Source organism: Fulmarus glacialis, unplaced genomic scaffold (genome assembly GCF_000690835.1).
Source record: "Fulmarus glacialis isolate BGI_N327 unplaced genomic scaffold, ASM69083v1 scaffold2069, whole genome shotgun sequence".
NCBI lineage: Eukaryota > Metazoa > Chordata > Aves > Procellariiformes > Procellariidae > Fulmarus > Fulmarus glacialis.
This window is the reverse complement of record NW_009234999.1, coordinates 18,675-30,918: the sequence shown is the minus strand read 5'-3', so window position 1 is coordinate 30,918 and position 12,244 is coordinate 18,675. Positions and strand designations below refer to the sequence as shown.

The 12,244-nt window shown below is 36.1% G+C and overlaps 1 protein-coding gene across 1 annotated transcript in view; it reads right to left on the bottom strand.

Annotated features, from left to right (window-relative positions):
- Positions 1-12,244, bottom strand: part of TDP1 (tyrosyl-DNA phosphodiesterase 1) — a 53,312-nt gene that overhangs the window by 22,794 nt on the left and 18,274 nt on the right. Inside the window, exons 11-13 of the mRNA XM_009585812.1 lie at positions 11,267-11,333; positions 5,312-5,419; positions 3,955-4,057 (exon numbers count right to left, since the gene is read on the bottom strand). Coding sequence (XP_009584107.1) covers positions 3,955-4,057; positions 5,312-5,419; positions 11,267-11,333 — 278 coding nt within the window. The remainder of the gene's footprint in view (positions 1-3,954; positions 4,058-5,311; positions 5,420-11,266; positions 11,334-12,244) is intronic.

Sequence of the window (12,244 nt, the reverse complement as noted above, 5' to 3'; positions counted from 1 at the left end):
AACCATGTTAGAGGTGCAAGTGAAAGTTCAGTTTTGAAAATACTGGCCCCTAGCTTTTGCATTTGACACTGATTATATTAAATATAAGTTGTGTTTATTTTCAACTTTAAAAAGAAGTCACAAAGCAACGCAGAAACTGTGTTTTTCATGACAATTTTTTCTTATTAAGAAACAAGGTGGACACTCCCAAGATGAAAACTAGAACTTCATTATTGCTGTAAGGTTGGAAGTTATACAGGTGTTAGACAAGGCAGCACAATGACGCTATTACAGTATTAAAGCCTGAAATCTTCTTCTAGGGGACAGTCACAACAGTCAGAGAGTAGGGAGCAGTGGAGTAGATTGGCAGCAGACAAATCCTACTTCTCTAATCTGATGTTACTTTGCAGGCATACTATATAAGATTACAGTTCTTGCTCCCAGTGTATGAAATGTATTAATACTCTAATACTTTTGCTACTACAAACATTAAAAACAAAATAAACATTTTTCATCCCCTTACTTAATGGTCAAACGTTCAGCAGTGACTCTTCTACACTGCAGGAAGTTTTCACACTGTTTGCAGCTTCAACTAATGTCAAAATAACATAGAGCTATATAGCAATAGGTGAATTTGATCTTTTCCTGAATATAGTGGGGATTGCCACAGGAACACCCTGACTACCTCTTCCAAAAGGCTGATCAAAAGGAAAAAACAGAATGCCAGAAGTCAAGGACTCTTACACATTTAAAACCCAAGTGTTCTCTGGGATTCATTTCATAAACAAATTTAGAGTGTGCATAAGAATGCAGAATGCAGCAAAAATTGCTGAAAAGCCTTTAAGATTCAAAGCAATGCAGCCCCCCTCCCACACCAAGCAGAATTATCTCTGGTCCCTGAACAGAAGCTTGGCAAAGAAAGGAGAGAAGAGGTCAAATTTTTGCAGTGTTTCAGTGAAAACTTTCCTCTCATGAGAGCAGACCCAACCAATGTCTTTTTTGCCTCTCACCCTGACGACCACAAGGCTTGAGCTTCAATAGGAACTGTTTACCCAAGAGTATTTACCAAAACAGTTCTTTACAGTTGTCATTACCAGTAGAATACTCATATTGGATTTATAGCAGAATCTATCTCTAAATCTTCTTGTGTAAACAGGCCTGCAGGCTTCTGCTAAAGGCTGGAGCAGATGCTTAATAAGTATCCAATGTGTTTTTAATCATCAGTAAACTTCACTTAGACACTGCATTTAAACTCCGGTTATTTTGATGCAAAACAAGAATAAAAATACACTTCTACTTTTAATAATTCTCAATCTCTTAAATGGCTAAGTGGATTTTACTCCATCTGCTAGGACTGGACTGCAAGAAGAAACAAAACATTAATAATTTTGGTCTAAATAAACACCCAGAATGATGAAAAAGTCATTAATAGCAGAAAGGTCTAACTAGCTTGCAAAGAAGGTGAAGTTTTAACTTCAGATTGATGAAATCTTCTCAGGTTCGAGTGCCTCAGAATCTTTTATATTTCTGATAAATAAATTAAGTGCTCCTGAACAAATAATTCTGTTAATCAAAATGAAGTCTGATTTTAGAATAAAAACGAGTTAGTTATAGAAAAACTCACAAGAATGACCAAGGCATTAGTACTTACAATTTTAGGCATGGGGAAGAAAATTCACAATCTTTTTACGTAAGTATTGGCCCTCTGAAAAACATTCTGGTGATCCCCCCACCTCCCCTGCTCCACATGCAAGAAATCCTGCGTAGAAAGCAAGGTTCAGGATGGAATGCAAGTCAAATTTCTCAGAGGGGGTTTTTTGGGGTGGTGGTTTTTTGTTTTGTGGTTTTTTTTTTTTTTTTTAAAAGTGAAAGTTTTGCAGATTGCTCAGATCTGAAACAGGTATGGTCACTCTTGGCAAAAAGACTAACTCAATTATTCCTGATTTTCTACCCATGTGAAGTATGTTTTCCAAAACTAGCAATGCATGGAAAAGCCAGAGTCAGAACAGGAATATTCAGATTATGTAAAACTGACTGCGCAATGTGGTCATCAGTTTTGTTCACACAAAAAACTTCATCCACTAAGTACAGTCATAACAGTACCATACATCAATTCTTTGCTTGGCAGCATCTGGAGATAACAGTTGCCAACTTCTTAAAACATTATTTTACCCCTGAAGTTAGTTGCTATTAAAAGTCAAATCTTTTTGCACAATTTTTTTGCCCAATGCTTCATTATTCTATTATTGATAGTTGTTTTTTGCCTTTTTTTTTTTTTTTTTTTTTAAAAAGAGTGATATCAAAACCAATGCTTCCTACTATAGTAGGAAGTTGTAGGATTTTTCCTATAGGAAGTTGTAGGATTTTTCTTGTTTCAGTCTCTGATCAACACTTCTTCTCTAAAAGTTTTCTTCCAGATAAACCATGCTGGAGAATGATGTCTGAGATTGTCTCTAAGGTTCACAGTATCAGAGACCACACTACTACGTAAACTCCTTAATAAATGTCAAGAGTGATATACAGGAGTTCTTTAGCAGAAACCAGCAAGTTTCTTTAGTCAGAAAGAATCAATCTTAGTATTGCCATCTTAGGAGACTGCAATTATACAGTTACGGTAGGTAAACATTTTTATGATGATGTCATAATATTAGTAAATATACATTTGGGCATACATTATTAATCAACAGAAATTATGAAAAATTATGTGAACATCCATGAACATTATCAAGGAAAGATGTATTCTTCATCAGAAAAATACTTCTAAGGACTGTTAGCATACAATCACTTTTTCAGAGAAACTTGGAATTTCTTCTCTGGAAAAGAAGAAATTTCACACAGGAAGGAGTTTGAATGGCTTCTGATCATACACTAACTGCTGTTGATAACATTTTGGTACTAATAGGTTTACCAGAGAGAAGGAGGAATCAACAACAGGAACAAGAGACTCACATCTCCCCACTACCAGGCAGTAGATCTAAATAAGACAAAAAACAATCTAAACAAAAAAGGGAAGCTTTTTTTCTTAAATACAATGAAGTCACAGGACTTACTACCACAGGATTCTGCAGGGGGCTAAAATACAGCAAGAGTAGTTCAATAAGGAACTTGATGTGTTAAGAGAATAAACCGAGTTATGGCTACTAACCATTATGGTCTGGATACAATTTTCATCCTGGAAAGCCTTTAAAATAAATCATAGGGAAAATTTACTAAAGAGATATCACATACATACTGTTTATTGTGCTAATCCCCATGGCATCTGCTACAACTGCACTAAGACTAGACTACAAGCTAGATGGACCTTAGTTACCACAAAAACATTTCATGTCTCCCAATCCTCTGCTCCACACACTAGAATAATAGTTATTTTGGGTCAAACTTGTCTTCTACATACCGAGACTGCTGTCACATAGGTTTGGAAGATACAATCTTTCAGCTTTTAAACAGCCTTTTATGAAGATGTTCTTAGATTTGTATTGGAGATTTTAGAAGACGCATTTGAGAACTTGTTCTCAAAGCAGAAAGTTTGAGAAGAGACAGTCACATGGCTTTGCAAGTGCATTTCAAGGAAAGAGCAAGAACAGCAATCAGTGCAACATTAGGAAGTGCTTTCCAAGTTACAACCCATTTGCATCACTTCAATGTGAATATGCACTCACAGCCTAGTTTTAAGAAGCACAAAAGAAGATACCTGATCATCCTTTCCAGCAACATTTAGTATATGTTACAATTTTAAAATAGTATTGTCTTTCAGTAACAAAACAAAAGCCACATCAATACCAGATCCATACTTACTGTGTAGGAAAACAGACTGTTTCTATTTTAAAGAATACCTTGTGTAAACTGCACTTGCTATTAGCTTTCTAACCTTGAAACACAGAACTTAGTAAGTAGATTATTCAGTCACATTTGTATTCATCAATATTTGCAGATTCTCAGCATATCCCAGGATTGGTACTTGAACTATGAACTTACAAATGCTGAAGGCAAGAAAAGGACTCCAAGTTCGTAAGAACGGATCATCAGTTGGGTACCATTTTTCTCCAGAGCTCCCCAAGCTGCTTTAGATAGATTGGCACTGCAAAGAGAAACAAAGCATTTCAGTGAGGCATGACCTTCACAGCAGAAAATGCTTAAGTACCACAGCTGTAGCAACGCACTTCTAGCAGGAGAACTTCAATCACAACAGTTTTTTCATAAAAAGTGATTTAGATGTTATTCCTTATTGTTATTTTTACAGCACAGTGGGAGTAGCAGAGACAATATATAGAAGGGTATTCATACAACACGTGGATAATTATACAAGCCTCCTTGTGTCATACAGATCTACAAGACAAACTCAGCCTTCTGAATCTTCTTTGCACATTTCAGAAAGGAACCTGGTACTGGTAAATAGCTTCAATTTGATGACTTAAGAAGATTAAAGGCTAGCTCAATTATAAGTAGTTACATTAGAATACATTTAGTACAGAGCATTTTTGTTTTAATGTGCTGTGATCCTTCATCAGTATCTGCTATGAAGTAGATCAAGCTGGGAGTCAAGAAATTAATGCAATTCTGTTGTCAAAACCTACTTCTACAGCAAAATACAAAGCTTAAACATCACGTTTTAACTGACAGGCATACTGGATGCTTTTTGATAGTAGCAAATGGTGGAATAGAAGAAACATGAGAAAAAAATAAAAGCAACCAAGAATTTCTGTATTAGGTGGACTCAGCATCACATTTGAATAACTTAATCGGTTTTGGCAAAACTGAAACATATCTGTATTTTTCATTCACAAGACATTCTCCCCTCACATCAAGAAATTTCTTGCTCCCTCTTTTAGCATCTTTAAAAACCAAACAATAGAAATACAAAGCTAGACTCCAAGCTAGACTGCTGAACAATTCAATCTGACAAAAGGTCAGATTCCAAATGTTAGGTATCTACATGTTTTGTAACGGTAAGGCAGCACAAGGATAAACTTAGGCTTAACCCATATCAGTTTTGTACAAACCAGCATATTCACGTACAGCATGTGTTAAAGAAACTCAACCCAAGGTTTAAAATTACTTACCACTTCAGTTGATGCTGAACCCCAAAATTGGCAGTTACAGCTCAGACAAGATTTTGGTGCAAATGTCACAGTTCCTGACATAGCCATTTCAACTTGCAGCCCCAAAAGAGGCAATGCAATGAAGAAACATTAAATATGGACAAAAATTCATGTCACTACTTATAGTATTACGAGGATTATGGCAGTAACTCACCTGGGCCTGCAATTGACAAGAACTATATATATGACTTTTTTTCTTTTCCTGAGTGAGAGGTATATGGTTAGTTGTTTACCTTGTAACTAAGAACCATGCAATCTTCTGGAAGTCAGGAGAGGGTCTCATGTATGTCTTAATGTGAGGCATAGCATGACTTCGACCTGAGATTTCTGCTGACCATTTGCTAGAAAAAGAAAAGGAATTCTTTTCATATACAGCTTTATTTTGAGGTCTAAAAAATACTCACCATACCACAGTGCCACGTTTTTGGTAATACTACCCTATACTTATAAGATTTAATACTTCCCGCCCCCCCCCCCGAAAGGCTGAAAATACTTTAACTGAATTTTTAATCCTGAAATCCAATCTTACTAGAAGCCAGAAGGGCAGGATTTTTTTTTTTTTCCTTTACAAACAAACCAGACAGATACTGTCCTCAGTGTATCAGGCTCTCCTAACAAGTTTTTCCATTCCTCCACTCCAGCTAGCACTCAAGAAATTAAGTCCAAACTTCCAGCCAGTATTTCTTCTTTGAAGACTATCAGTGGTTATGCCTTTAAGCAAAGGAGCTTGGCACCAAATTAAACCTCGCAAAATCCCCAAGCTCATTACAATTTATTATGCATGAAGTACAGGCAGGGAGCAGCAGATAGACTGTTGACACTACGTTCCTCTTCCCTTTTCTGTGCCCCTAAGTCACTGAGAAATTTGAGGGCTTAAGAGAGTAGAGGTCATATCTACATATGTATATATATAAACTAGTTTAAAACAACAAGCCATTGCTGGGGTAATTCAGCATCAATGTTACAGAATTAAACTGTAAGCAAGCAGTAAATGTATGTGCATAACTGAAGGTATGTAATCATAGTATTTAGAAGCACCTTCCACTCACAGCTGTTAGTCCTCACTCAAAATCAGGAAAAAGGCTTCCACCAAGTACACCTTCCTCCACCCAGAGACTTTTCTCAGTTCGGAATATAATAGGCTCTGGCTTTGGTTACCACAATCTTGTTTCCCTAATTTAGCATTCTCTTCTAAAAGGCAAATAAAAAAGAATCGATCAGCTCCAAAAAACCTCTTAAGTGAACTGTGTTCATTTAAAAGTCTAAGAAGATTGAAGTGGAAGGGCTGGAATTATTTACCGAAGTTGACTTTCAGGACTAACTTTCACATGAGTTAAATCAAGAGGCTTTGCAGCTCAGGGGTCAAGACCTACTCACTTTAACAACCCTATCCTCCAATGAAGGAAAGAAAACTGTTTCTGAAAACTGGTCCTGTATTCCTAAAGGGCAAGAGCTGAAACACTGTATGCACATTTGGAGCAAACTAGACATCTTCATATTTTGACGCAAGCCACACTGAAGTCTGTTTTTGAAGAATATATATGATTTTTGAAGATACATGATACAGAAATAGCTAACTAAACTTGTGTGTTCCCCTACAGAACTCTACACTTTACATACATACAGATTGTAAGGCTATACCATAATTCAACAATTGTTAATAGCTCTTTTCTCACAGCTGACCGTTTAGGCAAACATTATCTTTAAGGCACAAAAATTAGGTAAGTCCAGTAACACTGTAGAAATGAAAAACAGGAAAAATAGTAGAATTGGGAATTGAACGCAGCTTTTTTTTTTTTTAGATCTATCTCACTGCCTGACTTGAGGATAAACTTCTCCCCCCACTATAACTACAGTAATTTTGAGATGCTATCTCAGTCTACTGCCTTTTTGTCTCCTTATCATGTTTGAGAGATACAATTAAGTACTGTGTTTTAGTAAGAGTACTACCACTTCTCTTCCATTTACATTCTACAGTAATCTAATTGCGGTTAGTTTCAATTACAAGTGATTGAAACTGGTATTCCAGAAAGTTAAAATCAGAACGGCCGTATTTTCTTTAAGGACAAAAAGAGGAAAGAAAGTGATTATGTTCTTCAACCAGGTTTGGTTGTTTTGGGGGTTTTATTGCAGGTTTTGGTTTTTTTTTTGTTTTGTTTTTAAAGTAATTACCTCACTGAAAAACTCAGATGCTTTTAGTAAAAGCATTATTAGCAAAGAAGTATTTAAAAAATGGTTTCCCTTCGACTACAAGTCAGCTTATCTCCAGACTGCATAATGGAATGATAAACCAAAAGAACTGGAAGGGATCTCAGATGGGTACAATATCTCATTTAATCTATTCTTAATACAGCTAAATTTCAACTTCACCATGGAACTTTCCTGGCATATTTTAGAAAAAAAAGCCAAAACAAATTACAAAAAGCCTAAAGTAAAATACAAGTGCAGTTGCTTTGCACAGCAAGGATAAGAGCATATGTTAATATAACCATTTCAGGCTACTTCTAGTCAAATTGTCTTAACACATTTTAAGCTGTAAACTTTTCATCAGAACACAGCTGGCAGAGGATGTACACAGGACTAATCTCATGTTGCAGTAAACTTCAGGCATGTTCAGTCTCATCAGAGATAAATATGGTAAGTTAAATGAAACTAGCTTTGAGGAATTTTATGGAGCAAAACCACAGCTTAAAGTAGGTTTTTTTTTTTTTGACAGTTAGAGGCCATGGTACCATGTAAACTAAAAGCTCAAATGTGGGGTGAGGAAAAGGAGTAACGTGAGTAGGTATTTTCAGAATTTGAACAGTAAAACATGAAAGCCTTCTTCCTAGTTTTTTTTATTCTTTTACACTCCTAGGACTAGAACTCCTTAGCACTAATACAGCTTAACTCTGACTGTAGACCACTAATCCTGACATTTTTACCACTAACTTGCTGCTATTTTCTCCCTCCCAGTCTTTTATGGCATTTCAGTCAGCAGCTTTTCTTTTTTCTTTTTAATTACACAGCCTCTAATGTGATGATTAGGTGCACTGAATTAAAGATGTAATCTACTTTCCAACTCTTAAAACGCAACAGCTTTTGCCCCTCCTGCCCCTCCATTTTTCCAATAGCTATTTTTGAGTTTCACGTAATTTCTTCTTTTGGGATAGAGGGAGGGAAAAAATGTTCTCTACCACGAATAAGGTACCTTTTGCAATATAAAAAATACTTTGCACTCACTTGCACTGCACTACAAATGTGAATGCTTACAAGTTGTTGCTTTTATATGTACTTAACCACTTCCAAAATTTCAGAAGTATGTTTTTTTTAAAATGTTTGATAAATATTTGTTTTACTCTGCAATGAATTTTTGAGTTTGAAAAGGAGACTACACTACAATCACAGCGCATTTAGCTGGAAGACATACAGCAAGTATCAATTGCCACCAATGTCTGATATTTCTGGCACAAATGAGGTAAAGGAGCAGACACGGGCCTCTTTACAAGTGGAGCTACTGAGACAGGGAAGCCAGATAATCCTAACATCCTGAAAATTGATCTGTGCAGACACACTCAACCCATAAGCAGAGCCAGGAATAACTCATTTCCTACACCACCACCTCTTTCATCATTTAGTTCTTTCTTCAAATAGTGAATGGGCTTTCCATCTCAAGATGCTGCCAACAAGGCTTGAGCATAGTTAAAACAACTCACACCATTAGTCTAGACCATAAGAGAACAGTAGGTCCTCTGTGTAAATGCTCCATCTCTCTCATCATTTATGATGTTAGGGGAACAACACTGTAGTTCTTCGAACTGAGAAGAAACATGATTACTCTTCAAAACTCAACAGGCCTATAGAACGCATAAAGCTCTAACACAACTACGATTATGGACTTGTCAGCAGCAAGTCAAACAAGCTCCTGTCAAACCAATTTCTTCCATTCTCTGAAAATAAAAGTTTGACAACGTAACTGCACAAACATAAGGCATGTGGTATTAAAAGTCAATCAATTAAAATGAGCATTAAAATACAATGTTTATGTACTGCTAAAGCTGATCAACTGCTTCAAAAGCAGCAATTAACAGAAATCATTAAGCATTGCAAATCTCTCCTTATCAATATGTAATACTAAATACTGAAAGGAAAAACAGCAACCCTACCTGAGAGAAAACTGAGCAAATTGCTCATTTACCATTTACACAGTAGCTAATGTAACAAAGCAGTCTAGTAATCATTTGCTGGGATCAGAAAAGTGAAATCAATATTAAGTTTAGTCCTCTTATTCTTTTGAGAAATTACTTCAAGAAATTTGAGAAATTACAGTTCAAAGCTGCATTACAGGTTAGTTAAATACACTAAACTGGCACAAGAGATAGAAAAACAGCCCACAGACATTATAAAAATTGTATGCCTGGGTGAGACTATAGAACATCATTTTCCAACTCCATTAATCTCTCCCTACTTCTAAAAAGATGCTATACCTCTCCTTTACTCTAAGTATAAAGTATTTCTCTTCTTTCAACTCTGGTAGGATCCCTAGTTTGTTGCTGGTTTTGTATTATTTTCCAGTGAGGTAAAGACAAATTCCTCTAATCCTTCTACTGTCCAAAGCTTTGCATTATGGCAAGTCTTTAAAATAGCTCATCTTATATTTAACTCTATTGAAACAGGACCTACCATTTTCTGTGTCTTCAGGTTACCACGGATAAGAAGCTGCTGTATGTCATCTGCTCTATGGTAACAGCTTACATGCAGGCTCTCCTCAAGGGCTAATATCTTGTATTACCACAGGGTAAGAATCTGCATCTGGGTAGCCACTACAGAGCAGTTATGCAGGGCCACTTGTCATCTGCAACCAATTCAACAGATGAATTTAAAACAGCCCTTTTGTTACCAGAGCAGGACCCTAATATGTCCAATGAGACAGGTATGTGGGTGTTTTCTCATTAAACAGGAATAAAACAATGAATGGTCTCATTATCAAGTAATGTTCTGTGCACTAAATAATAGACTAACTGCAAAAAGGTTACATTCTTCTTCCAATAAGATTCTCATGAGGTATATGCTTATAGAAACCTGAATTAAGGCTTCACAAACACCCCCAGTTTTATGATCTCCTCACTTTTTGAATCATGACTGAACAATCTTGAAGTCTTGAAGGTGTTTGAAGCTTTCTTCCTTTGCTGAATGTGCTCAGATGGCACACTTCAAAGGCAGGAGAGACAATGCCTCACATGCTTTCTGTTCCAGTTCCATTCCTTGGACACTGACCAACGAGGCTCACAGCAGCAATCATGTTCACTCCAGAATGAACGATGCTCTCTGCAACTAGCAATTGTATTCTCAGCCCTCTGAATATATACACAACTCTACCCATATCTAAGTAAGAGTTTGTAAAGTATCTTACCAGCACAACTTCCACCTGGAAGAGTTAAGAGTTTCTGGCGAAAGGAATGGGGAGCTGTGGTCTTGTAAGAGGTTACCAAATTTAATTTTTTTTTTTTTTTGATCTGTGCAAAACAACTTTTCCCATTGTTCTCAAAACATGCTTAAGTTTTTAAAGATTCAGCCTGAGGGAGACATCTGGCATGGAATGTGTTAGACTGTTAGAATTTGGCAATATTAGTAACAAGTGAAAATAGAAGTTCTTAATGGAAAACGTCAGGCACCTTTAACAAAAGATGATGTTACCATAAGGGACTAAGAATTTTTGCAGCAGGACTGCTGCACTCAAAAAAAAAACAAAAACAAAAACAACAAAAAAAAACCCAAAAAAGCCTTCCTAACCCTGTTGTGGCTCAGTTGAAATTCTGTTAATACCCAGGCACAAGTGGGAAAGTGAAATACAACTGTAAAAAACCAAACAAACAAAAAAACAAAAAAAGGAAAAAAGAGGAGTATTATTCCAATTCAGAGAAGGAAAGCTTAAATAGAAGTCTTTACAGAATCCAAAATCTGCTTGTGTCCTCCATTAGCAACAGTGCCTTGTATAATTTTTCCAGGTAAACAGCACATTTTGACTTTGTTTTGGAGATAAGACCAGCAGATAAGGAAATAAAAGCTTTTATTTTAAGGAGTTTAAGAGTATCATGCTTCTGACCACTTCCCCTTAATTTGCTTTTAACACTCAAACATTACAGCATTGTAAGTTTAAACATACAGTCTAAGAAAAGAAAAAAACCAAAGAATTGAGTTCTACTTACTGAAAATAGGAATGCAACCACAGCTGTTTCTGTGCTGTCTGTATACTGTACGGAAGCGAGCCACCAGCTTAAGGAGAAAAAATAGAACATGTACATTTGTTTTTTGAAAGACGTTCTAAAAGCAGCAAGCATCTTGGGGAATAAGTTATCTGCACTATCCTCATGACTTATTTTCAAAAAATGGTTAAATGCTCCAGTAGTATTAAATGGTATGTAGGTTGGTTTGTTTTTTCATTTTTATAATTTAACAAGTTCCTAAACACTACGTAGCAGATTTACACTAGGAAAAAGAGAAACAGTATACAGGCTATAGAATTAAGTCCTCTTAGAAGATAGATGTTTATGGATAATTTTTTGTTATGATACCACTTGATGTCAACAGAATAGAATCATTACCCATTCAAGCTAGAGGGAATAAAACAAGCAGCTTTCAGCAAAAAAAAGAAAAAACAACTACCAACCAACATTACTTTAAAAAGCAAGAACTTCTCTGATGAAATTGTATTTTTATTGATTTGGTCTTTGGCTAATGCATGTTGTGATTTCTTGAAACGAATTTAACAAAGAAGAACCAGCCATGGCATACTGAGTTATATTAGTGTTGTGTATTAAAAACATGATGCAAAACCTACTGCATCAACCTGTCCTAGAGGACACCATAAGGACCAGTTACAAAAGCTTTACTACTTTCCGGAATGCATTAACTGCAGGAGTCCATGGAGCTGTTCATTTGCACAAATACAGAGTTATGTAATTCACCAAGTTATTTCACAACATGAAAGAAATGACAGTAAGGAGTCATTGTGCAAATTGCATCTCTGACTTTCAAGAGTATCAACTTTGCTAAACAGATACTGTAGACAACCAGATGTATTTCAACAGACCAACTCACTTGTGGGAACCATAGATATCTATAAACTCACTGGCTGCAGTTTCTACGTATGTCCAAACACTGCTCAATTCAGAGGAAAGATAAGA